Raw genomic sequence first — 27,982 nt, forward strand, 5'->3', positions numbered from 1 at the left:
TATATATATATATATATACATATATATACATATATATATATATATATTTCTGCATGGAGTTTGCATGTTTTCCCTGTGCATGCGTGGGTTCTTTCCGGGTACTATGTGTTGCCCTGCGACAGACTGCCGACCTGTCCAGGGTGTACCCCGCCTCCCGCCCAGTGAACGCTGGAGATAGGCACCAGCAACCCCCGTGACCCCATGAGGGATTAAGCGGGTCAGAAAATGGATGGATGGATATATGCAGAGAGGACTACACGTCCCTACGGGTTATTCTTTATGCCTCGTATTATAACTAAGAGGGCTGCGGTGGCATGATGTACCCTGAAACAAAGGAGACAGGATCCTGGTCCATTTGGCACAGACGAAAGAACTCGTCCAGACTCTGAGGCTGGTATCCGTTCCTCATCTGAAGCTTCGGGTCAGAGCTGGGGGTGCAGTCCTCCCCTGTCATCATCGGGTTGTACGTCGGGTTGGCAAACAGCGACTGAGACGGGACGTTTGGACCGGACGAGTTCAGAGCCGGCGAGGCCCAGTATTTCTCAGCTGGCTGGTTCTGGTAGCTGTGGGGAGTCTGTGGAGAAATGAGACCCGTGCTGTCCTGGGTGTTGTTGTTCAGTGGTTCTCCGCTTTTATAATGCAGCTGTGGGATGTCTGTGTGCTCCTCCGCGTTGTGGCTGAGGTCCGTTTGCAGATAAGGAGGAACTCTTTTAACCTGAAAGATATCAGAGGATGATTCACAGACTCTCAGTTAGCTTCAGACTGGACAACAATGACAGACCACAGCGTCTTCCAAGCAGATCTAATCACTCCATCACATTTTGTCGCCTTACCACCACTAATCTCTCTTAGCCAGGGCTTTTTCACAGAAGATAAATGCATGCCGCACTTTTCAGATTTGTTTTGCCAAAGTTCTTTAAAAATCACAAATCGTTTCCCTTCCTTTTCACAATTATTCACTACTTTCTATTTGACTGTCACATGAAATCCTAATAAAGCACACTTGGGTTGGTGGTGGTAAAGCCACAAAATGCACAGACGTCAACAGGGTGTGAACAGTGGCGGCTGGCCAGTAGGGGGCGCTCGGGCGCCGCCCCCTTTAAATCGTTTAGATAATAAATGATTTCTGAACTGCAAAGTACTTAGAAATGTATTTATTCATACTGTGTGTCCAATAGACATGTTAGAATTTATTAAAATAGTAAATACATAATTCTATTTAATTGCTCACATTGTGCACACTTCCTCCTTTCCTATGTGCAGGGCGCCGGTCTAATGGGAGTGAATGTAGGCACCGCAACTTGGGCAAGCACGTGATCTGAGGCTGACTTTTAATTGGTTATCTAGGCTTTTGCATAGGGGCGCAGGGCTCTGCGTCCCGGACACACCTATTCTGTTGCGTCATTACTGGTAGAGTGTCAGTACTGGCTAATTTTTTAAAAAACATTGTGTGATTGGACAATCCCTGATTCGACTCAGCTCAGCTGCAGTTCGTTAGGTTGATTCACGGTTATGCTTGCAAAGTTGAGTAGTTTCAAAATGAGAGAAAATTCTGTTTTGTCTTTACAAAAAAATGCTTTTACAAAGCGTTCACTTGAAGAAAAAAAACAGGATAAAGGAGCTTGGACCGGATCGTCTTAATTTACAAATTCAACAGCAGGCAAGTGATCTCTCCACTCCATGGTTGGATAAAGCAGTGTAGGTAGTCAGCCAGTGAAGAGGCGTCGGCCACTCAGTGTAGAAGACCATGAAAGGATTGCTGCAGAGGTGAGTTGTTGTGGAAAATCACTGTTACACTGGTTTATAGTAGTGTTATTTAATATATTAGGAAGATGTGCGTTGTAGTTAGAAATACCTTTAGTTGTGTCTATGCTGTGTAGGTATGTTGATGTAATGTTTGTCAGCAAGATATTTTATTATTTAAGTTGTACTGAAGTTTATGGGTAATGGGGAATAAAAACTTTGGTTACTGAATTTTGTATAATCTTGTCCCACAAAAATGCTGTAACACATTTCATAACACAGCCTTAAAAAATGGCAGCAAATGTTATTAAAATCAGGAAAACAATCTAGAAGAAGTCTTTTCAGAAACTGTCCCGCTCTTGAAGATCCTCATCACCACACCCATGACCACAGCTGAAAGCTGAAAGGTGCTTTTTAACTCTGAAAAGAATCAAGACTTTTCTGAGAAACTCAATGACTCAGGACAGGCTGAATGCATTGGCCATGTTGTCAATGGAGAAAAGACTAGTCACAGAGATGACTGACTTTAACAAGAATATAATTGAGAAATTTGCTGGGCAGAAGGAAAGGAGGGCAAAATTCATGTTCAAATAGTGCTATTTTTTAAGATTTGCTTTGTTTGTTTTTCATTTGTTTGTTTGTGTGCGCCCCCCTCAGTTTTTTTAGCACCAGCCGCCACTGGGTGTGAATGCTTTCTGTCTGTGAGAACGTACGGGTGAGGCGAACCAGTCAGGCATTTCTGGTTTGGGGATCTCAGGGTAAAGTTTCTGCTTGATGCTGTTGGATCGGAAAAACACAAAAAAGAAGCAAATCAAAGCAAAGTTAGAGAGATGTTCCCTAGAAATGAGGCGGGTCGGGTCGGGTTGGGTCGCTCACCATGTCCAGTGGTGGTAACAGAGGATGGTGATGATCAAGAGGAGGGCAGACACCGCGCACAGAGAAAAGATGAAGATCATGATGAAGCTGTCGCCTGGAGAAGAAAAAGGGTTCAGAAATGTGACTAAATGCCTTCAGGTCGCCTCAGAACAAATAAACGCTCACAGTTAAAACACAGAACCTGATGGTCTTTAATTTCAACGTCAGAGTTGGGAAATTATGACCTCTGCTTTGCTTATGACCGATGCATAAATTAATCCCAACTCATTATAACTTTTCTCTTTTTAATTTTTTTCTATTCAGGTATCAATTAATTCATCACAGAAACTTCATTTCTGCTGTGTTTTGGCCCAGACTGTTGAGCTAACATCATGCCACTGCAGTCACATGATCAGACCGGGACACAGACTGCTGCCGGCCGTAGAAGAGGAGCAGATGAGCTGAAGTCCTGCTTGCAGTGGTTGCAGCCACAGGAAACCTGCAGGATCGTCGCCTCACAGAGGACAGCATAGCCGGATCCTCAAGAACTTCCAGGTCCAAGAAGGTCACCACAGAATCCGGTTGCCACCAGTGTAGAACTTGTTCGGCATCAGCAGGAGGTGGGTTTAAGACGAGAAGGGCAGCGAAGAAGCCACTTCTGACCGAGACAACCGTGCAGGACAGAATGAAGCTCTGCAGGAAGACCGAAGCTAATTCCTCTGATAAATCCTCCTCCTGGTTGTTGGAGACGTCTGAGGAAAGGAAGCTGAGAGCGAACTTAAGTTTCACAGTGAAGTGTTTCTGATGCCATCAATGCGTGAGCTTGCTCCTCCTCCAGCAGAGTGGTCTCCCTCCCCCAGTGCTGCTCCAAGGTTACTGCCGCAGACGAAGAATGGGATCCCAGGGTTAACCGAGAGCAACCTTTTCCAACAATCCAGGAACAGTTTGACGATCAAACAGATTTTCCAGCACAATGGAGCATCAGGCGACAGGACGACGTTTCTTACGGATCAGAACGGTGAACTGTTGGACCTTTTGGTCAGGAAGCTCCCCAGATCTGAACCGCTCTTTGTTATGAAAGAAGGAAGGAAGGAAGCTACATACTCTGGAAATTTAATGTGGCTATGAGAGTTGTGTTGCCACATTCTCCGACATCCGTCCGGGCCGCCACTTTGAAGGTGTAGGAGCCGGTCTGCAGGTTCTTGGCTGTCAGGCTGGTGTCCTCCGGATTGTCTAAACCAAAACGCAGGAAAAGCTCCAGTTAAAAACTCAGGTTTCTAAAACTGGGTTTCCGATGGAAATCTTTTTCTGACTTTATGAGTGTTGTGCTACCCAGCAATAAGAAAAACAAAAATCAGATTGTTAATAAATTCTTGTTAATAAATTCTTGAACTTGGAGAGAAGTTGCCACTCATTTATTCTATGTGTGTGCAGAGTTTGTTGTTAACAGAACGCCATACTCGAATCATCCCTTTAAACTATTCTCCTGATATCAGCTCTAGAGCTAATATTAACTAACAGACAGAGAGACAGAGAGCTATTTAGGATAAATAACTTATAAACACAATTGCACAACATTCATGGTGTCCCGTGAGCGGGCGATCGTAAACACAGCTTGCACTGCACACATATGAGAATATCACCTGTGACATTTTTAGACTTTTAGAAAAATAAGGAGGAGCTGGTCCAGGTCGCTGGGGAGATGGACGTCTAGGCCTCCTTACTGAAGCTGCTAACACCGCGGCGCAACCCTGAATAAGCGGAGGACGATGGATGTATGGTACTTTCACAGGCACCAAGTATCTGCCCCCTCAGCAGGGTGCCATCAGCGCTATAAAGCTTTGCTCCCACAGACGCTCTCATAGCTGCTAGCCCACTGTTGACATAACCAACGTTTTCCTGGACCGCTGCTCTCCCTTGGATGGCCAAGTGAACCGAACTCACACGAGGCACTGACAGGTTTGGCAGAGAAACAAACAGGGAAAGTTAAATGGTTTATTTGGAAGGTTTACATAATGTGTTACATGGTGTTTTTAAACAAATGGAGCTAACCGACGTAGTTCCCGCTAGCTTCTTCGAATCAGGCCATTGCTGATGTAATTCGAGTGTGTTTTCATGGTTATAACAAACATTATCTCCACAAGGGTTTCATACATTGATGGGATATTAATCTTTATGTTATCCGGTCCACTTATTCTGAATTTAGAATTAGCGCCAAATGTCCGCTAGCATAATGCTATTAGCTTCCGGTAACATTCACTCTTCCCAGTTATGCAACTACGATTCATCTTAAACATAAGGTTTGTTTCGTTTCACTACACCATCGTTCGATAACGCTACGAGCATTGTCACCACATTAATATGGAATATTAATGTCAATTTAAAGGTGTTTTGTTTATCTTTAGGATTAGCCTAGGGCGCGCTGGTGGCACAGCGTGTAGCGCGACACATGTACGGAGGCTTTAGTCCTCGACGCGGTCGATCCGGGTTCAAACTCCAGCCTGTGGTCCTTAGCTGCATGTCTCTCCCCCTCTTCCACCCCCTTCCTGTCAGCCTACTTTCTTGAAAAGCAGAAAAAAGCCTTAACTGATTTTAGCAACCGATCGCTACAGCGACCGCTAGCCTCCCGGAGGCATGATCACATTAATAGAATCAACGTCCTTAAAGTTAATGATTTTACTGAGAAAATCTTTCTTTAAAATGTTATTTTATTAAATAATGTTTTGTTTAACTCAGTATTTGCACTGTGGGTTGAAACACATACCAAATGTTGTTCTGAATTAGTTAAAATAATTTAAGCTCATTCTATGTTCTTTAAGATGAACTTTGGTTCTTTAGCTCAGATCCGCAGTGAACCAGGATTCACTGAATTATTCTGATGACAACGACAATGATGATTAACCACTTTATTTTGTCTTTTGTTTCTTATGTATATACAAAGTTCCTTTTCTTCATTTTGCTTAGTAAAGTTTCACTAGCCTCGTAAAGAGGATTTGTTGATTGAAATATTGTGTTAATTCAGATAAACAGCATTATATAGCGATGTTCTCTGCATGTTCATTTTCCATCCATCCATCCATCTATTTTCTAACCTGCTTAGTCCCTCATGGGGTCACAGGGGTTGCTGGTGTCTATCTCCAGCATTCACTGGGCGAGAGGCGGGGTTCACCCTGGACAGGTCGCCAGTCTGTCGCAGGGCAACACAAAGATAGACAGGACAACCATTCACGCACACACACTCACACCTAAGGATATTTTGGAAAATTAACCTAACAGTCATGTTTTTGGACTGTGGGAGGAAGCCGGAGTACCGTGAGAGAACCTTTGCATGCACAGGGAGAACATGCAAACTCCATGCAGAAAGGCCCAGGGTTGGATTTGAACCCAGAACCTTCTTGCTGCAAGGCACCAGCGCTACCCACTGCACCACTGTGCAGCCCCAGATGTTCATTTTACTTCTGTTAATAAATTCTTGAACTTGAAGAGAAGTTGTCACTCATTTATTCTATATGTGTGCAGAGTTTGGTGTTAAAAGAACGCCAGTGCTCGAATCATCCCTTTCAACTATTGTCCAATAAATATCAGCTCTAGAGCTGATATTTATTGGACAATACCTAACAGACAGAAAGTTATTAATTAAACATTAAATAACTTTTAAACAGTGTGTAATTGCACAACATGAGCATCCACAGATGTTTAAAACGCCTCTAAGGACCCTGAAGCCTAAGGAGTGATCGCCTCCGTTGCTGCAGAGTGGAGGCATAACCCAGTGCCCCTACACAGGGTAACATTACTTGTGGTCACGCTGAAGTTTTGCCCGCTTGTTTCCCACCAGTACAGCACGTATCCATGGATAAAAGCGGACTGCTCTCTCAGAGAAACCGGATCCCAGGATATCTCCACATGGGAGCCCTGCTGTTTGTACTTCAGCGAGGTGAACAGGTTGTCTTTTATTCCTGCAACAGAGGAAGGAAGGCAACGCATGGATGAACAAAGCCTGCTGGCCGTTCTGCCATCACACCGCAGATGACTGCAGCCTCACGTGTCTCCGTGACGTAGCCCTCCATCCTCTCCAGAAGCAGCGCAGATGTCTGGGTGCAGGCGTAGATTGATAACTGGTATCTCAGCCCATCTTTGAAGTTCTCTGAGGATAAACAAGGAGGACATGTAAACCGAGAGCGAAACGCGCAGCGACACTGGTTCTGTGGATATAACTGGACCGTTATATCCACAGATATAACGACAGCTGTGGACATAACTGGACCGAATCTCACTTGATTCTATCCTGACGCTGGTCTGACTGGGAGGCAGTTTTCTCCAGTCCACAGGCTCAGTCCTGTTTGCAGGAACCCAGTCCACAATGTAGCCACAACTCGCCTCTGGACGGCCAGACCAGGACAGGTTGAAGCCTCCTTCGCTTCCAATGAGCCGGGAAACTTTCATGCTGGTTTTGTCTGGAAATACAGAATCTAAAGGTTAGATTTGGAGAAGTCTGAGTAAACGACAGCGAATAGCCCAAAGCTTGACCCGGCTCCCGAAAGAAGGTGGAGAATCCCCGAAAGATGAGCAATGATATGAACATACACTTGTGTGAAAGAATCACTGATCTCTATTTATTCACTGGATTGATGTGTGTGTGTGTGTGTGTGTGTGTGTGTGTGTACAGTACAGTGACGTGTACTACCAACAGCAAATCAGCAATCCAGTGAATAAATAGAGATCAGTGGAAAGAATCCACACAAGTGCATGAAAAGTAAACTTTGACCTTCTTAACACCCAGAGAACCATTGTTTAAAACCCTTTTTAAAGGCTATCTAGGATGTGTAGATCAGTGAAAGAGAAATAAATAAAAATAAAACTGAAAGAGAGGATCTAAATAATGATTGTAAAAATAACTTTACTGAGCAAAGTCTTCCTGAGTGTTTTTACCATGACTCTGATGACCGCAGCATGGCTCACACGGACTCCCATTTCCTCTCATCTCTTTGCTCTTATTCTACGTCTCAGAGTCATTGTCTGAAAGTTAACTTAAAAAAACATACACAACCACGTCTACTGACATCATCTGAAGACTGGTACCCCACCCTGGCAGTTCCCATCGTACCTGGACTAATGACAGGGAGGGTGATGGCCGATGGCGATGAGCTGCCATTTTTGTTCTTCGCCATAACCTTGATGACGTATTGTTCTCCTGTGTCCAAACGGAGAGCGTGACGGTGGGCGCTAGGAGGCACGTTGGTTTTGTTCAGTCGGTTTGAGTCGCTGGTTCTGGCCCAGGTCACCTGGTATTGCATGATTTCTCCGTGGCTCTGGTGGTCCAGAGGCCTCTGCAGAAACAGCAGGACTTCAGCTTACCACAAAGGGGAGAAAGGTCGCTTCATGTGATATGAATATTATTATGTCCACACGCCACTCGGACATGTGAGCACGGGCTACTGATGATGATTGTCTAGGATAGACTATCTTTGTTTTGTCTCATGCCAAGGCCACTATGGAGTATTAGGGAGAGCCGAAAGTGAGGAGGGGCAGAGACAGGCAGACGCAGACTGCAGCGGGACTGTGGCGTGTGATTATTTTCCAGCTATGTGATCTCTGCTCTGTTTCTCAATAAAAGTGCTGGAACTTCATCACCACCGTCTCCTTATTCAGTAACTCTGGGAAGTCAGTTTTTGTTTAGAACTCTGACCACACTTCATAAACGCAGCTGTGAAATGTTGCAGTTATGATTAATGGAGAGCTTCACCAGAGGACATCACCCAAGGATTTCATAATGACCAGAAATCGCTGTTCAGATGAGAAGGTGGAGATTTAATGAGCTTGGGCTGACAGGCAGGTTGGAACCTCTCCGTCCGATAGAGAAAGGCTGATCTCCTTCTTTCCCAGGGAGGGAGCAATTATCAGGGCTCAGTTTGGGATTTGTGATAATTAGCAGGAAACATATGAGCTGTCCAAGGATGTCCACAAAGACACTCAGTGTTTTAAAGGTGAGAAATAAAATTATAAAAGTAGTAAATATTTTGATTTGTGGATTTTAGATTTTTCCAAAAAGGAAAAACAAGGCTCAGCATGTTTGAAGAGCAGAATAAAAATTCTCCGGTCTTACAGTCTGGATGATTGCGTTTGGTAACAACAAGGACTGTGAAAAAGCTTTCTTGAGGGTCTGAAGTTTGGAGATGTCCACGCTTTAGGAGAGCTTCACACCTAAATGATCCTAAGCTGCAGACTCACCTTCCAAACGATCAGCGTCTGGTTTCCCTTCTCCTCCATCCACACGTCGAGAGGATCTGGAACTGTGGGGGAAACAGGTTAAACATTCAGTTTTCAGAATCATTTAAGAGTTAATTTAACTGATTATTCAGTATATCTGTGGTAAAATAAACTATTGTCATGATTTAAAATAAGTATTCCCCTTTATAGTCCCACAGAGAGGAACTGTGTCTCTGGGTTTAACCCATTCCTTGGGGAGCAGCGTGGTGCCACAGAGAGAAAACTGCAGTCAAGTGTTTTGCTCAGCAACCCAGAGTGCTCGGCTCCCTAACTTCTAGGTCACAAATCCTAAAATCTGTCTTGTAATAAATGAACAAATTTTAATGATATAATATGAAAATGAATCTTTTGATGCAGGAAAATTATTCTACTGAGCAATCTTCCCAAACCACTGCACTAATAAGTCAATCTACACGTTAGATATCAATCATTTCATAGCAACGGAAAGGAATTAGCACAATACTGTGAAAACAAAGGATTTCTCGAGAGCTTAGTCTCACGGTAGCCCAAGGCTAGTGAACTCACAGCCCAGTTTAAAGTTTGAAAACTTATTTCTAATCCAAGACATTAAAAGTAATGAAAAAGTAAAGAGGAATGTCATGGGAGTGGTTAAAGAGGCATAGATGCGTAGAACATATAAAAAAGAGATTTCCATTCGCCAAAAGCATAACAGGCCCAAAGGAATCAGGGTGGCAGGGAGCAAAACACCATGTCGAAGGCAGCATAACGGAGTTTTATGCCATTATGACTTGACAGACTGCAGCTCCCAGCATGCAACACGTCTATGGGAACCACCCCATGGGAACCTTATCTGGTTGCCATTGAAACGACAGTAAGACGAAGACGCACCATGCTCTGCCTTCTTTTCTGGCAGTTTGCCAATTGGGAAGACACACGCAGCTGTCCCTCATGCTGGATTTTCCCCACGTGGCACATGATTCATTTCCTCGCTGGTTCGACTTTTTGCCAAATCAATATCTCTAAATGGGGAGGTCTAGGTTTTAACATTAAGTTAAATTAATTTTTGATCCCACTGGAAGCCACTATCTTCCAGAGATCGACACAGACTCCGGTCGTTGTTTTGGCCAAACAAATCGTCGGAGAAGTGCCCAGAAAACTTGTTGTTTATGCTCCTCTCCGAACTGTGCCAAGTCTACCCGAGGTTCCGCCAGGAAGACACGGACGCTGATCAACGCCACAGCACTGTTCTCCTTACCAGAGCAACACCAAGTAAAGGATTTCTTTTGGTCCTTTTTTCACCCATAAGGTGATATTTTGTGCCTGGGCAGAACCTATTAGGAAAAAGTTTAATGCTTAATTGCTCCAAAAGGGAGTTTGTTTAACTGTGCTGAATATTTTCTCAAGTGTGCATGCATCATAAGTGCTTTTTGCTGTGAAGCTAGCTGCGCCGTTCAGCTAAAATAAGTTTTACTTCCCTTCTCTCTCTCTCTCTTTCCTTTGTCTGCCTACGTTCGGATTCCGGTTGGAGGTACACTTCATTGGATACACCCTAGATTATTGGAACAGGTGGAAAATGGTGTCTTTCGATTTTGTCAGTCGAGGATGTTGAAGACGTATATATGTTTGAATTCATGATGGTCGGATTTCTTGGATTTGGAGGATTTTTGTTGTATCAGCAACTTCAGAGGATGTCGGAGGCAAATATGGCCATGATCAGGCTGCCGGCCGCATTTGACGTGATCACTAAGGCTGTGAACGAGCAGAACCGTTAGAGCCGCAAGCTGGATGTGATGGAATGCAGGCTGGCTGCAGTGGTTGAACTCAGAGGATAGACGGGATAAATCTGGATGTGAAATGCGGAAAAAAAACCCAACAGATTTGGAATATTGGATTCGCCACGTGGAGCCAGCGACAAAGGACTCCAAGCTGAGGAAAATGTGTGCAGCTTGCTTCACAAAACAAAAAGTGCATTTGGACTAGGCTTCCCCTTATCTAAAACTCCCCTGGATGTTATGGCAAGAGGGTCCAGAACAGCTCCCCCTGCTCCCTCCTCCCCTGCGGACATCTATGGATGCATTCAGAACAGTGGCGCTGGTTGATAAACTTTCCATCATATCAAGGACAATGGCCTTCTGGACAGAGTTCATGGACAAACTGAACAAACATTCACTCACACACAACTGACGCACATAATCTACATAAACTTACATCCGACAAATCTCCAATGTAAACCCTCTGCATAAATGTTGTCTCGTCATTGTCAGGGTACAGTTTTTACCTGCTGCACCCTAAACATTTTCCAGCACCTTCCTCCTCCCATACAGCCCCATCTGCGCTTTCCACTAATCACCTACACCTGTCATGCTCTAATCATCCACCTGCAAACCTCTCTTTAAAAGCTCTCCTCAGTCAGCTCTTCCCCACCATATCATCTTCACTCAAACCTCGTCCTGCCAGTGCTACTCACATCTGCCAGACAGAGCTTCATATGTCTGCCAGACAGAGTTTCCTACGTCTGCCTGCCTGAGATCCCTACCTCAGTCTGCCGGTCCCAGTATACTGCCTGCTCCAGCTCTGCCGCGTCTCCAACCTCAGTCATCTTCACCATCTCTCGTCTGCTCCAGCCTGGTACAGTCTCTGGTCACCTCCTCCACAACTAATAAAATAAAACTCTTAAAACGAAACTCTGTGTGTGTGTGGTGGTGTTCAGGTTCATCAGAACAAATCCTGACAGTCATATGTGCTTTTCTCGTGCTGCTATCTCAAACTAAATATGCATTTATTTCCTCTCCCTCCCCAAATGTGGCTCCTATCTTTCCACGAAGTTCAAAGGCAGCGCCCTATGGAAACTGCGTCAGGCGGTTTGAAAGAATGCACCTAACGGCTGCACCAAACGGCTGCACCAAACGGCTGTGTTCTTTGGCAACCCAAGACCTCAGTCAAATCGTTCCCCCGAAATGTTTGTGATGTATGTGATGGATGGTTGTACTGGAACTATAATTTCGATTACAATGCAAATTGTAGTTGACAACAAAGAGTGATTTATTGATTGATTGATTGATTGAGAAAGGCAGGACAACACAGAAGGGAGCAACAGAGCCCAGAGCTGATGGAGAAGGAGAATAATTTACAGGGGATGGAGAAAAAAACATAAAGAAGTCAAATATAATAAAAAAAACAACATGTGAATCAAGATGAACAAATAATCTAATCAGAATGATAGCAATAAGATAACAACAGTGTCATAATCTTGTCAGTAATGCTGGTCTGATTCATCACCTGACACACCTGTGCAGCTCTGCCCAACTGTCATCATCACTCATCAGATCCATCTGCTCCTGTCACTTTATAACCTGCTCTCAGACCAGGCACTAGTGCCAGATTATTTCGGGCCAATGGTGAGACTTATTCCAGCGCTCTGTTCCTGACTTCCTGCCTGCCTATTTCCTAACCTGTTCTGCCTTCTGTTTCTCTGAGCCTGCCTTTCCCCTGTCTGACCGGATTGCCTGTCTGTTACCGGACGTGGACCTGTGCCCTGACTCTGCCTTGGATTTCCCCCTAGATTCTTTCTGCATCTTGGATCACCCGGCTCTGACACTGGACCTCACCTCGGACTACAGATTCTGGAAATTCCCCCTAGACCTCCTGCTTGTCATCGTTATCATGGTTCTGACATTCTGCCTGTCCCCTGACCACCGAGTACCAGCCGGAGCTCACCTCAGGGCTTCCCTGATCAGATCGAGGATCGTTTGCGTACTGACCAAGCAGACGGAGCCTGCCCTCACTGTTTCCACCAGTGAGTGGGTGAGAAGGTTAGTGACCGTTACCTCTGTAATCCCGAATAGTTGGTGTGGTAACTAAAAGATGGACCCATCACCAGACAAACAGTGGTGTGCAGGCGTGGAAGAATCCATTTCAAAATTAGAAGCTGGCATTTGTGAAATCCTTACTCATTTACATAACCAGACTTCACCAGCTCTGCCACTTCCACATTCGTTAGCCCCAGTCACCACTCGACGCACTACTACGTCAGCTAGTCCGGAGCCACGACTTTCTCCGCCCAAACTCTTCAGGGGCAGCCCCACCCAGTGTGGGTTGTTTCTCATGTAGTGTGAGATTCATTTTGAGTTACAGCTATCGGCCTATCTGACTAATCGCTCTAAGATTGCATATGTGATCTCTCTGTTAGCAGGCAAGGCTAAATTATGGGGGACTTCCGAGTGGCAGAATAACTCCAGCATCTGTCACTCCCATCATGCCTTCTCACGGGAGCTAGTTCGATTATTCAGCCCAGTATTACCCTGTAGGGAGGCCACCAGGGGGCTCCTGTCCTTAAAACAATGGGATAATTCACTTTCTGAATATATTGAATTTCATCTGTTGGCCACTGATAGCCGCTTGAATGAGGAACGCTCATGGATGTGTTTAGGATTCCAGCGGCGCCTCCTGGCACCGGCTTGGGCATACAGCTCCGACCGACTCGTGGACATTATCATTAAAAAATGCCGCCAAACCCGCTACAAACTACTCATCTACCCAGCCGATCAGTACATGACCGCCAGCGCCTGCTGGAGTTACGGTCATGTAGTGTTGTTGGACTTGTAATCACTACTACGCTTCATTGTTTACGCGGCTTCAGAGTATTCCAGGTGTCAGTCCCGGGGGCCTGCGAGGCGGCGGACTTGACGAGCAGCTCACGCCGAAGGAGGGCCAAGCAGAAGCGGTGCAGCCGGCCGAAGAAAAGCAGCTGTTGCAGAGGTTTAGCAGCTAAGCTAAAGGCTAACCCTTTAGATCGCCGCTTCCATCCATCTTGCTCTCTAACGTCCACTCACTGGACAACAAAACAGACCATTTACAACTCGAGCTCTCTGCAAAGAGGGAGTTTAGAGACTGCTGCACTCTCATCCTGATGGAGACATGGCTTACCTTATCAATCCCAGACAACGCCGCTAGCCTGGAGGGGCTAGATACTTTCTGCGCCAACAGAAGTAAACAACTCAGCGGTAAGACTCAGGGAGGCGTTTACATCAACAACAACAACTGGTGTAAAAATGCTGGAATAGTCACAAGCTTTTGCTCTCCGGACATTGAGCTCCTGATTATTAGCTGCAGACCTTTTTACCTGCCCAGAGAGTTTACTGTTGTTATCATCACCGCGGTTTACGTGCCTCCCAGCGCAAACACAAAAGAGGCTATGGGTGTTCTCTATCAGACTATCTCTGCTGCAATCTGCACACACAGAGGGGGGTTTCATCATTGCTGGGGATTTTAACCAGGCAAATATAAAAACTGTTCTCCCTCATTTCTACCAACATGTGGATTTTGCAACTTGGGGAGAGAACACTCTAGACTTAGTTTACAGAAAAAAAGGCGCATTCAGAGCAGCCCCCACCCCCACCTGGGCTCTTCAGACCATGAGGGGGCCATGAAGGCGCTCCAGGACTGTTTTGAGTGCTCTGACTGGAACATGTTCAAAGCTGCAGCAACATATGAGCACAAGATCAACATTGATGAGTATGACCAAGACTGTGTCAGCCTACATCAGCAAATTCATTGAGGACATCAGCACCACCAAGACCATCATCACCCGTGCCAACCAACAACCCTGGATTACTGAGGAGGTCCATCAAGCGCTAAAAGCACGGAACTCCGCTTTCAAGTCTGGTGACAAGGAGGCTCTGAGGACAGCAAGGGCCAACCTCAACCGTGCCATCAGGCTAGCGAAGCGGAACTACACAAGAAAATCCAGGAGGTTTTCCACGACGCCAGCAACACCAGGAGCATGTGGAAAGGCATACGGGCGATCACTGACTACAACACGCCCTCCCCCCCAGTGGGTGAAGTTGATGCTGACTTCCTTAACCAACTAAAGAACTTCTTTGGGAGATCTGAGGCACTGAACAGCACTCCAGCAGTGAAAGCTGCTCCCCATCAGGAAGAGGAGGTCCTCTGCCTTGACACAGCCGACGTGTGGAAGACTCTGAGGAGAGTCAACCCGTGGAAGGCCTCAGGTCCTGACAACATACCTGGGCGGGTGTTCAAGGAGTGTGCAGGTCAGCTGGCTGGTCTCCTCACAGACATTTTTAACACCTCGCTGGACCAAGCCACAGTGCCAGCATGCTTTAAATCTGCCTCCATCATTCCGGTGCCAAACAAACCTCAAGCCACCTGTTTCAATGACTATCTGCTTGTTGCACTGACTCCCATCATGATGAAGTGCTTTGAAAGGTTGGTAAAAGAACACATCGTCTCCAGTTTCCCACCAACACTCGACCCGCTCCAGTTTGCCTACCGGCGGAACCGCTCCACTGAGGAATCCATCTCCTCCACTCTCCACCTGAGCCTGACACACTTCTTCTAAGGTCAAGTACTTTTGGAATGACCAAGCACTTTAAGAAACTCAAGCATCTGTTCACCTCTGCTTCTGTACTAATATCCCCCGACCAGGATAGACAGTTTGTTGTCGAAGTGGACGCCTCGAGCACTGTAGTAGGGGCAGTTTTGATTCTGCAAGTGGCTCTCTAACCACTAGACCACCACTGCCATGGCATAAATCCATGTAGAAAACATTTTAACATACATTGACAATGGTTAAAATGGCATAGCTAGGACTAAGTCATAAAAAGATTTATTACTTGAACATAATTGTAATGATAGATTATAAAAGTGTTGAAATTGTGACAAGGAGGACAAATTAGATGCAAATATGTGTAATGGGGAACTTTACATGGATTCTACATTTTAGACAGAAATGCAGGATTAATAAGCAACGGCTTCTTCCTACTCCTTTTTAAACTTGAGATAAGATTTTTCCTTATATGTTCGAAATAAGTGTTTCAGCTTTCAAAAAGAGAAAAAATAAGGTATTGTGACAGTCAGTGCCAGACTAGAGATTGTCTTGAATACATCTAAAGTCTGGTGAGGAGATCTTAAAATGACCTTAAGAAAAGTACCTAAAGTAGAAGAATGTTCGGATTGGAGGTGTTGGTGTGCTCTGCGTCAGATACCCACCATCACCCAACGTGCGAAGGGTCACGGTTTTGCTCCATGTGCCCCATTTCCAGAAATGTTCAGCTGCTCTGCACCGGACCTTCACTTGATATTCCCAGTTTGGTCTCAGATCAGTTAAAATGGCAACTTTCAGCCCGACACCGTGTTCAATCTGGGGAAACTAAGTGGACAAAAGAGAGTTTAAGTTTAAGATTTTTTACAAAGGGATGTCTCCTGTTCCTTTTTATCCTCACTGAAGACGTACATGCCCCTCTGTGTCTGTGATGTTGGTCTGGCACGTCAGACTCAGGTTATCGTACCGCTTCACAGTCCACCTCCAGCTAAGTTTGGCAGTCCTGGCGTTTACATCAGCAACTGTTAGCTCATGTGGAGCCAACATGTGAACTGAAACAAAGAGAAACTAGGACAGCTGAATTCAGTTAAAGAAGTCAGGTGGTTTTACCTTCCAAAAATCTGTAAAAAGTACCTCTCTTGGTCAGATCTGCAGTGTCTTGGATCTCCACCTTTCCAAGGCGGTTCCAAGCTGTTAGAGTCCAGTTCTTCTCACCAACTTCGACCTTTAGCTTTTTAGAGCATCTTGCTTTATTTTTAGAGTCACATTTACTGCAAGACAAAAAATAGGCTTTGATCATACCTGCAAAACATGAACAAGGAGAGCAGCATATTGTAGCGATTAGAGGGTGATGTTATGTTGTTATGTGTTTTCCCATGAGGCTTAGCGGCAGAGAAGAGGGAGCAAACCGTGAGCGAAAAGGCTATGTGTTCGAATGAAAAGACCTGTGTGTTCCGCCATTAAAGTGTGAATGTTCTGACTACCCGACTCTGTGTGTGGTGATTTCGGGGAGCCCTCAACAGAGGTTACATTGGTGTCAGAAGTGGGATGCTAAAAATGACATCATTACAGAACATTGAACGGCTGCTAGCCGAACTGGAAGAAGAACTCGCTTTCACGGAGGAGCAGCTTGGCTCGGAAAGACGGAGAAGAAGAAGCAAATTGCCTTTGTTAAGGCAGACGGCGGAGCAAAGCGCGAGGGACACTCGAGACAGCAGCAGCCGACCGGATGGAGCAAGCGCTGTTCGAGGGCGGCCTTTGTCGAGGCTGACGGGTGCCCCCGTCCCTGCTTCCCCGCCTACCATCGGAAGGCAAGAGTCGGAGGAGAGGATCGCTAGGGAGGAGGTTCCCCGACGGCGTCACCTTCCAACTCTACCCAAGCTTCCGCGTTATAATGGGGAGACGGCACTGGATGGTTACCTTGTCCAGGTGGAGATGGCTGCCGAACTGGGTGGCTGGTCCCCAGAGGAGACAGCGCTCCAAGTCGCCTTGAGCTTAGAGGGAGGTGCCCTACAAGTACTGTCTGACCTACGCCAAGAAGAACGCCACAGTTGGCCGTTGATCCAGGAAGCTCTCCGGAGGCGTTTTGGCAGAAGGATTTATGCTGAGCATGCAAGGGAACAGCTGATTAATCGCCGGCGCCTGGAAGGTGAGTCCCTAGGCTCTTATGCAGCTGACATTCTGCTACAAACGCGACAAGGTTACCCTGATCTGGAGAAAGCAATACAGGAGAAACTTGCCCTCCAAGCCTTCATTAGGGGACTTCGGCCAGCCAGACTTCGTGAACATATCAGTGTCCACCCCCATAACAGCTGGGCAGCGGTGCTGGAGGAGGCAGAGAGGGTAGAGCCTATTCTAAGCGTCAAGAATACTGCTCCAGGGGTGAGGCTGTATGCAAACCAAGCGTGTACTGAGAGCGATGATGAGGATAACCTGAGACAAGCAACAGCTGTCCAACCGCGAGCACCATCTGGGGGCCGGCGACGAAGAAGACCAGAGTGCTACCGTTGTGGAGAGCTGGGGCATCTGGCTCGTGATTGTCCCGCACCAGCTCCACGTAAAGGAGACTTACAGCCTCCTTTAAACTGATTGGGGGTGGTACTGGAGGGGGCCTGCCACCACCAGAATACACCCCTACAACTGAAAATGCAATGCGGTTGGGACGACTGGGCAGCCCACATGGACTATATGTGAACATTATGCTGAATGGTGTTGCCCTCTGTGCTCTGATAGACACTGGCTCCACGGCCTCCTTGGTTCGACCGGGCATACTGCCTGGAACAGAGGCACCAAGTCCTAGAGGATGGTCCCTAACTAAGAAATACATCACCACGGCCACTGGGGAGCGCTCAAGGATGAAAGGCTGGCGGGTCCTTGATGTGGAGGTGGAGGGTCAGAAAAGTCAACACATGTTTTGGCTAGCGAAAATCCAGGACCCCTGTATTATTGGATTGGACTTGCTGGCGGCGTGGGGGGGCATCATAGATGTTACTTCAGCCACGCTCCGAATGGGCCACAAAGCCGTTCAACTTCACTCCCAACGTCAAGAGAAGGTGCAACAGGTTAATGCACCAACACTAGCAGAAGACCGCAACGGGGCTCCTCAAAGGCCACTGGATGACTTGGTGGAGACGGAGGAGGCACATGCAGAACTGCCATCAGAGGAGACAAGGCAGGCTGTACGGGAGCTGTGCCTGCGAAGCTGTGGAGGACTGGACCAGGAGCAGAGTGAACGGTTACAGGACCTGCTGGAGGCCTACATTGACATTTTTGCTGCTAAGGATGAGGAGTGTACTCGCACTAATCTGGTACAGCACAACATCGACACTGGAGAGACGAGACCTATCCGTCTACGACCCCACCGTCTGCCTTTTTCAAGGCGGGCTGTGGCAGAGAAGAAGATCGAAGAGATGCTAAAGGCCGATGTCATAGAGCCCTCCAACAGTCCCTGGGCCGCACCGGTAGTGCTGGTGGGAAAGAAAGACAAAGACTGGCGGTTCTGTGTTGACTACCGACGACTGAATGAAAACACCCGCAAAGACTCCTACCCCCTCCCACGCATTGACGATACGCTGGACTACATTGCTGGGTCCAGTTGGTTCAGTTCCCTTGACCTTCGCAGCGGTTATTGGCAAGTGGAACTGTCTCCAGAAGCTCGCCCAAAGACAGCATTCACCATTGGTCAGGGACTGTGGCAATTTAAGGTGATGCCTTTTGGTCTCTGCAACGCCCCAGCTACCTTTGAACGCCTCATGGAAAGGGTGTTGGCCCATATTCCACGAAGCCGCTGCGCGGTCTACCTGGATGATCTTCTGGTGCACGCAGACAGTTTCGAGGCTGCCCTGGCCAACCTTCAGGAAGTGTTTGATGCCATTCGCCAGGCTAACCTGCGACTTCACCCACGGAAGTGCCACCTGCTCCGGAGAGAGACCACTTTCCTGGGCCACATCATCAGTGCAGCCGGAGTATCTACAGACCCAGACAAGGTCAGTGCAGTGAGAAATTGGCCAGAGCCTCGGAACACTAAGGAGCTGCGTAGCTTCTTGGGGCTAGCCTCCTATTACCGGAGATTTGTAAAGGACTTTGCCACTCTCGCCAGCCCCCTGCATCGGCTGACCCAAAAGGGACAAACTTTCCACTGGGATGAAGACTGTGCTGCTGCCTTCTCTGCCCTCAGGATGGCACTGGTGGGGGCCCCAGTACTGCAGTATCCTGACCCAAACCAACCCTTCATTCTGGATACTGATGCCAGTGATGGAGGCATTGGGGCGGTGCTCTCGCAAGGGGGAGAGACAGGAGAACGGGTTGTTGCTTATTACAGCCGCACCCTCAGCCGGGCAGAAAGGAACTATTGTGTCACCCGGCGGGAGTTGCTGGCTGTTGTCCAGGGGGTTCGACACTTCCGCCACTATCTCTATGGGAGGAAGTTTCTTCTTCGCACTGACCATGCATCCCTGACCTGGTTGCTGAATTTCAAAGAGCCAGAGGGGCAACTAGCACGGTGGTTGGAGGCACTGCAGGATTACAACTTCCAAATCGTTCACCGGGCTGGTCGGCTTCATGGCAATGCTGATGCCCTGTCCCGCCGGCCGTGTGCAACAGGAATTGGCTGTAAGCAGTGTCAACGGGTGGAAGGACGTGAGTCAATGGGCCCCCAGACCGTGGCTCTACAAGTCACCAGCAAAAACCCACAACATCCTAGGTGTCTCAGGGTGACCGAAGAGTCTGTGGATGGTGTGGAAGTTATGGAGGCCGAACAACTGCAGGAGGAACAAGATCGGGATCCTGTTCTCGCTCGGATCAAGCAGTGGGTGGAGGCTGGCCAGCGGCCCACCTGGGAGGCGATAGCAGCTCTAGATCCAGAGACTAAGGCACTGTACTCCCAGTGGTCCACCATTTGTTGCCACGGTGGGCTCCTTTATCGACAGTGGCAAGCTCCAGCAGCACAGCGTGACGTTCTCCAGTTGCTGGTGCCCAAACAATTGCGGGCCAAGGTGCTCCAGATGGTCCATGGCTCTGTGGGGGCAGGTCACTTTGGAGTCGCCAAGACACTGCAACGCCTCCGGTCGAGATTCCATTGGCCCGGCTGCCGCCAAGATGTGGAGCTCCATGTCCATTGTTGTGATGCTTGCACAGCAAAGAAAGGGCCAACCCAGCGCTCACATGCCCCCTTGCAGCAGTACCAGGTGGGTGCTCCAATGGAACGAGTGGGTGTGGATGTACTAGGCCCATTTCCTGTGACGGAAAGAGGGAACCGCTACATCCTAGTTGCCATGGACTATTTCACTAAGTGGCCGGAAGCATATGCCATCCCCGACCAGAGTGCTGCCACCACGGCTGAAAGACTGGTGAGCGAGATGTTCTGTCGGTTCGGTGCCCCCGAGGAGCTGCACAGTGATCAGGGCCGGAACTTTGAGGCGGAGGTGTTTGGCGAGGTCTGCCGGAGGCTTGGCATCAAGAAGACACGAACCACGCCACTTCACCCTCAAAGCGATGGGCTGGTTGAGCGGTTCAACCGGACCTTGTCCACCCAGTTGGCTATTCTGGTGGATAAACGGCAACATGACTGGGATCTACACCTGCCTGTCATCTTGTGGGCTTATCGGACAGCGGTCCAGGAGTCTACTCACTGCACCCCTGCTTTGCTGATGTTTGGCCATGAACTACGCACCCCAGTGGACTTGGTGTTTGGACCACCCCCCGAAACGGAGCAACCTGTTGGGCCAGGGCTGCGCTACATCTGTGATTTAAAGCAGCGTCTGCGGGTTGCTCATGAACTGGCTCGGGAGTGCCTAACTGCAGCCGGACTCAAGCAGAAGCGGGCCTATGATTCGCGCTGTCGGGGGAGGAACTTCGAGCCTGGGGACAAGGTTTGGGTGTTTTGCCCTGAACGGAAGAAAGGACTGTCCCCAAAGCTCACCAGTCAGTGGGCTGGGCCATCTGTGGTGATTCACAGACTTTCTGATGTGGTGTACCGGGTGCGGCTGCGCAAGAGGGGCCGGCTGGTGGTTCTTCACCGGGACCGTTTGGCCCCATATCAGCCAGGCAAGCCTGCGGTGAGCGAGCTGGAGACGGACCCTCTGCCAGTGGTTTCTCCTACGCCTCAAGTTGTCATGGGTGAGTCCCGGCGCGCTAACCCCAGACAACGGCGCCTTCCTGCACGGTTCAGAGACTTTGTAGTTAATTCGTAATGGGTTAAGAGTTCTGTTGTTGTACAATGTTGTGGTTCATTTCACTTAGGCATTCCTGGTTGCTGGGGACAGCTAACCGTCTGAGGGGGGGCAATGTAGCGATTAGAGGGTGATGTTATGTTGTTATGTGTTTTCCCATGAGGCTTAGCGGCAGAGAAGAGGGAGCAAACCGTGAGCGAAAAGGCTATGTGTTCGAATGAAAAGACCTGTGTGTTCCGCCATTAAAGTGTGAATGTTCTGACTACCCGACTCTGTGTGTGGTGATTTCGGGGAGCCCTCAACAGAGGTTACAATATGAAATATTACACAATCATAATTTATTTAACAACACCTCCTCAAACAAATTATAGAGGGGAAATCCTGAGCCATCACCATGATTCATAGAACCACCATCAGCAGCAATGTCTCTCAGCAGGGATTTTTTTAGTCCGACTATTAGTTTTAAACATTGCAGAGGAGTTGTGGAGCTCTTCTAAGGCTTTAGTTTACTGAGGTTTCTCTAAATGTCCCAACATTGAGAATGGCAGTGTCTGTTGTTTTATTTCTTCTTTTTTTCCCCAGATATTCTCTTGCAGATTTGTTGCTGTTTTTTCGGACTATTTGCTGTTTCACGTTATTGTGACAACATCATTTGTCAGGTTAGATTTCCATGCCAACTTGCTAACGTGCTATTTTAATTGTCATGCTAACATGTTAACAGAGAACAATGCTAATTAGATGCAAAATGCTAATTTGCTCATTGTCATATAGACATCCTTGCTAAACTGCTATGGTGTGTGGATTAACATACCAGCATTTTATCCGGGTAGATATTTAGACAAACCTTCTAGTATGCCAATTATTTATTCATGCAATGAGCGTGAGACAATGTTGCCAGACTGGGTGGGTTTCCATCCATATGAGCTTCTTTTTAACACATTGGGTATGAAAAAAATTGCTTTAGGCGATTATTAAAATTTGGCCGGTTTTAGGAAAACTAAATTGTACCTTGTAATAAAACGCTGTTTCCATGCATTCATTTTTTAGTTAATTAATTTTGAAATTTCTAGACCAGGGGTGTCAAACTCATTTTGGTTGAGGGGCCGCATTCAACTTAATCTGATCTCAAGAGGGCCACACGAGTAAACTCATTGCAAGATTAAATAGAACTAATAAAAGTGGACTTGTTGATTTTTATATTAAATTCATTTCACTTTTACACAATATATTATGAATAATCTCAGCATTTTAAAAAAAAGTATGTACAATTTCAACAAAACTTTTACTCAGTTAAACATTTACTTGTGCATTATGCATAAGAACTGATCACAGTGATTATACAATATTGAAAAAGATTTATTCACATTTTTTGGAACTTAAAAACCCTGTCCTACATGACAAAATACATCAAACAGATACAAATTAAGAAATGATTAAGAAATTTTTCCACACCTGAAGCTTAATCTGCTAATTAAAACACAGCCATATGCATATAGGAATATGCAGTTCCTATATTGTCCTCGTGGACAATATAGGAACTGCATATTTTCAATTAAGCGAAGTACATGTTGTTTTCAATAATTGTTTTATCATTCTCTTCCTTTTATCTCCTCTTTCTTTCACCTTTTTTTTTCTTCTTGTTCTTCCTTTCCTCTCCTACTTTCCCATTGTAGTGTCCATATAATTTGAGATATTACCTGCATGAATCATAATAAAACTATTCACATTCATAAATCAAGCGGAGCACTATGGCAAAAGCAGTACTGCTCCACTTGTGAAAGTCAAATCTAATGAGCTCTTTTTGGCATTAAAACAAAAATTCTGATTGCCACATTGCCAGACAGGACACTGGGGGGAAAAAAAAAATAATATTTTTTTTTTTTTTTTTTTTTTAATAATGATAATGCATTTAGCCACAGGGCCGGACTAAATTGTTCAGCGGGCCGGACCCGGCCCGCGGGCCGTATGTTTGACACCCCTGGTCTAGACCATGTTAAACATGACATCATCAATGATTAAAAATCATTGGTTAATCAAGTTTCACTATGAAAAGGTTTTAGTCAATGTCAACTATAAACGACCCAATAAGACTTCAGCTGATCAACTGAAGCGGCTGCTGTTGTGTGTGAAAGAGAAACGTTGGTTTGCTTCACAACCTGAGAGACAAACATTTTTATACTAAGTTACATTTACAAGTCCTTTTGGAGAAAGCGTTCTTGTCTAGGTCAGGGGTGTCCAAACTTTTTGGCTCGTGGCCTGAAATTCTCAAGTCAAAAGTACTCGAGAGCATAACAATAACAATAAAAAAAAAAATAAATAAATTAAAAAAAAAAAAAAAAAAAATATATATATATATATATATATGTATATATATAAAGTATATATATATATATATATATATATATATATACATATATATATATATATATATATATATATATATATATATATATATATATATATATATATATATATATATATATATATATATATTGTGAATTGTTTTTACCTGCTTTACAAAACATATGCCCATTTTAATGAAACAAATCTTTCAGATTTTCCGAAGGAAAAGTTAAAAATGGGTTTGTTATCATATTTACTATCAAATTAAATAGAATGTAAAAAGTGTGGCCCAGGCCTGGGCCTGGTTCTTTCTTGGTTTCTACACAAATATATTTGGATAATTTCCTTTTACCTTCCATCCAGCTGATACTTTGTCGGACTCAATAATTCCACCATTGTGCCTCTTCCTTCCCTCCAGAGGCATTCCACTGACTCCAGATCCCGAGTTTCACACCAAAGATCTCTAACATCAGGTGGGTCTGAGTCAGAAAGCTGAGTTTACTCACTAGTAAGAAGAATTTCATGGAACCAGAATTTCACAGAGAACTTACAGCCAACACGAAACGAAGATCCGTAGAGTCCCTTTGATGGTTGTTTGGTCTTACATTTGACATTCACACCAGGATCCCGGGGACCAGTGAGCAGAGATGCACCCAGCTGCAAAGTCAGGGCGTATCTCTGCTCACTGATCTTGGTGGTGCTCATGTTTCTGCCTGTGGGTCCATCCAGAAACATCTTATCAAACTTTTCACCATCTGGGACGACACAGCAGAAGGTGGCGGTGCTGCCAACATCAAACACCGCATCCTGAGGGAAGACTCTTTCCCCACCAGAGCCGGTTTGACCTCCAGAAGAACCAAAAGAGCGTTAAAACACAGCATTACATGTAGGACTGAAGGGTTTTGATGTAAGCTGAGGTTGCTATTTACCAGGAAGAGTCTTTTCTTGTTCCAGCTGGCTCATCTGGTTTTGGACTAGGGATCTCAGCCTGAAGGTGTGAGAAGCACACTCCAACGGCAAATAAGACGTCCAGTTCCAGGAATGAGTCGATCCAATGTCGTCCGGCATCACAGAGACTTTATCCTGAAATATTTCCACAATCATGTCAGCGGCAGAGTCGGCAAGTGGGATTGTTAGTCATAAACCACGACAATGAACTCACAGAATAAACTTCCTTGTTTTCAATGAGAACCGTCATATTGTAGGTGATCGGGTCATTCAGAGCCAAGCATGATGCGTCGTCTTCCCACTCTGCCAGGAGCGTCTGACCCAAACCCCAGACGGTTAGGTTCTGAGGTCCGCATCGTGAAACACCTGGGAAAGAGATAGTCATTGTTGCAGAGCTCCTTGTTTTGATCAAGGGAGGGAAATGACAGATAGTATCATTAGTGAAGCATCATTAAGGAAAATTAGTTTATATTTTTGAATCTTCATATTGAATTTGAACGTTTGACTCGGATGTAGATCTGGAAGGTGACGTTTTAGATTTGCTGGACCTTCTACGTTTCAACCCTCACCTACGGTCATCAGATAGGGATCATGTCCTAAAGAATGAGAACCTTTTGTTGGGCCATCTCAGTACTGATAGACTACACCTCCCAGCATTCATTGCGGCTCTAATGTCACTGACTGAGGCTTTAGAAGACAATGAAATGTGAAGAAAATTTCTGTCCATTAGCCGACTCGGATGAAGGCAGAGCTGTGCAAATTCTCAGCTATCCAAGAAAACAAGCAAAAAAAAACACTGACAAGGACTCCTGGATGGATGTCCAAATGTTTTCAGAAAAATACTGATGGAAAGTTGGGTCGACTCCGCTTTAAGCCCATTTGTGGGAGCCCTAAAATCTCTGTTTGTGTATCCAGTAACTTTACCTTCTTGGATGAAGAACATGGATCAGGAGCCTGTCATCAAAATGTGTGGAGGACCAACACAAAGTAGTGGAAGGAAAAGGACGCTTGACTTTCAAAATGCTTCACAACTCGAAAGGTCTGGTGTGCATTTGGTTTCACACCAGGTTAAAGGTGCATGGTGCAAGTTCTGATGTTAAATACTTCTTATTCTACTTCCCATGCATGCCCTAATTGACCGACGTGTAAAAAGAGTTTTCCTCTCTTTACTGCAGTTGCCTCTATAGGCTGAATTAGTCAGTTCATGAGAAAGTGATTCAGGTCAAATCCCTTGGGTGTGCGCGTTGGTGTGACGGGCAGCAATTAGTTTCCTTCTAATCAGTAACTGGAGTCCATTTCTGTTTAATTTAATCTGTTTATTTCATGTTAACCTGAAGGCAACATGAAGTTTGGAGGTATGTAGCAATTTACTGTACAGAAAGTTTATTATCTCTCCTCACCCTGCTCTTTAGCATCTGGATTGGATACACCTGTGACCATGGAAGTGGTGGAACACCAGATTTCAGGTATTAGGATGGGGGAGCGAATACTTTTGACAGTATTGTGAATAAACATATTTAGGAAAAAATATTTCTTTTTTGAATATTTCTACTAAAATGTCCTCATTCAGAACAAGGCAGAACTAAAGTCGAATATCTGAGTGTTTGAACCAACTTGGAAATTAAGGCTGATTCAGTCTGATTTATTAATTAGTCCCAGGCAAATTAATAACTACAATTCCATAGAACATTTTAACCCTTAGTTTCCCTCATTCAAACTGAAAAGCAGTAAAAAGCCCTTCTGTTTGTTGTTTTGTATCGTCCACCAGACCCTTGCTCTCCGTTTTTGAATCAACTCCCAGTTTTGGTCCATGAGGCAGACTCTTTGTCTGACTAATCTTAAAACTTTCCTTTTTGACAAAGCTTCTTGTCAGAGTGGCTCATGTTACCCTGAGCTACCTCTATAGTTATGCTGCTATAGGCTTAGGCTGCTGGAGGACATCAGGGTCTATTTTTCTCACTCTGCTGAGTTCTCCTACTGTTCTGCAAATTGCTGCAAAGCCATCAACAATGCAGACGACTGTCCACTGTGGCTCTACGCTCTTTCAGGAGGAGTGAATGCTGCTTGGAGAGACTTGATGCAACCTGCTGGGTTTCCTTAGAGAGGAAACTTCTTGACCAATTTGTATAATCTGATTGAACTTGACTTTGAGATCACATGTGTTGTGAATTGTCGCTATATAAATAAAATTTAATTTAACTGACTTCTGATAGCATCAGCTGGAGAAACAGTCAACAGGCCCATGGTAACTCTGGATCATCTGCAGAGATCCACAGCTCAGGTGTGAAAACAAACTATTAATCGTGCCCTCCTTGGTTTTTATGGAAGAGTGCAAAGAGGAAAGTCACAGGAAGTTCTATTAAGTTTGCTATGAGCTGTGTAGAAGAAACTGTAAACAGGAAGTTGCTCTGATCAGTGGAGACCAGAACTGACCTTTCTGGCCAACAAACGAGACGCAAACTGCTCATCATCTTAAACACACTATTCCTGCAGAGAAACATGCTGGCAGCATCAAACTGATGGGGAGATGGATGGAGCTAAATCCAGGACAACAATGGAAGGAGACCCGTTAGAGGCTGCAGAAGACCTGAGACTGAGGTGGAGGTTCACCTTCCAGCAGGACAACCACCCTGAACATGCAGCCAGAGACATTATGGGATGGTTTAGATCAAAGCAGATTCATGGGTTAGAATGGCCTAGTCAAAGTCCCAGATCTGTATCCTACTGAAAATCTGTGACAGGACTTGAATACTGATGCTCCCACATGTTCTCAGTCCAATCTAAGTGAGCAGGAGATGCTCTACAAATGAAGAATGAGGAACAACCTTCAGTCTGTAGATGTTCAAAGCTGGTCTGCATTTTTGCTGATTCACTTTTAAGGATTTAGAAAAACTGACATCAGTTCATAACTACTTCCAACATGGCTGACCCATTTTAAAACTCTTAGCTGGTTCTTAGTTTCTCGCAGTCTGAGCCTTTCAGTGAAACCTGCTAGATTTTCTTCCTTTCATGCAAAAACATTAAAGCTGGTTTTGTGCAGAAATAGTGTACTGTTAGAAGTAAACCCAGAGATAGGAGAAGAGGACGGAGAACTCACCTGTTTGCTGTCCGTCTTGTTCACTCAGACTGAACAGAAGCAACAAGAAAAGCCAGGTCACAATCATTTTCATCCTCCTTCTCCTTATCTGCTCCCACACGTTGTGATTATTTAAACTGCCAACCATCCACTCTGTTTTAGATGTAATTAAAAGAAAATAAAGAGGTCCGGATCACTCAGAGTGATCCTGGAGCTTTGAGTCAAACTGAATGATGTCGGAGTGTTGGGTTACTCCCAGAAACAGCCCTCCCTGCA

The 27,982-nt window shown here is 45.7% G+C and overlaps 1 protein-coding gene across 2 annotated transcripts; it reads right to left on the reverse strand.

Moving 5' to 3' along the window:
• Window positions 1-153: 153 nt before the first annotated feature.
• LOC105936580 (leukemia inhibitory factor receptor) lies at window positions 154-27,982 on the reverse strand. 2 transcript variants are annotated; one of them, XM_012877491.3, is made up of 17 exons: window positions 27,728-27,982; window positions 24,845-24,996; window positions 24,612-24,765; window positions 24,234-24,527; window positions 24,035-24,161; window positions 16,304-16,440; window positions 16,082-16,221; window positions 15,838-15,988; window positions 8,827-8,888; window positions 7,703-7,925; window positions 6,873-7,052; window positions 6,641-6,742; window positions 6,393-6,554; window positions 3,703-3,831; window positions 2,620-2,713; window positions 2,457-2,520; window positions 154-715 (listed from the first exon to the last, which is right to left on the reverse strand). In XM_012877491.3, the coding sequence occupies exons 1-17, from the start codon at window positions 27,852-27,854 to the stop codon at window positions 296-298; spliced, it is 2,718 nt and encodes a 905-aa protein (XP_012732945.3). In that variant the 5' UTR covers window positions 27,855-27,982; the 3' UTR covers window positions 154-295. The 2 variants fall into 2 exon arrangements, with proteins under 2 accessions (XP_012732945.3, XP_035987513.1); XM_036131620.1 differs by having other exon boundaries at window positions 15,838-15,997.

The sequence above is a fragment of the Fundulus heteroclitus genome, unplaced genomic scaffold, assembly GCF_011125445.2.
Source record: "Fundulus heteroclitus isolate FHET01 unplaced genomic scaffold, MU-UCD_Fhet_4.1 scaffold_446, whole genome shotgun sequence".
NCBI lineage: Eukaryota > Metazoa > Chordata > Actinopteri > Cyprinodontiformes > Fundulidae > Fundulus > Fundulus heteroclitus.

Bases quoted from the DNA above. Each gene is read 5' to 3' on its own strand.
- LOC105936580 (XM_036131620.1), bottom strand. From the start codon at position 27,854: ATGGTTGGCAGTTTAAATAATCACAACGTGTGGGAGCAGATAAGGAGA. The intron at 8,889-15,837 runs GTGGGTATCTGA...TTTCCCCCACAG, and splicing joins CCTTCGCACGTTGGGTGATG to TTCCAGATCCTCTCGACGTG. The intron at 7,926-8,826 runs GTGAGTCTGCAG...CTGTTTCTGCAG, and splicing joins AGACGCTGATCGTTTGGAAG to AGGCCTCTGGACCACCAGAG.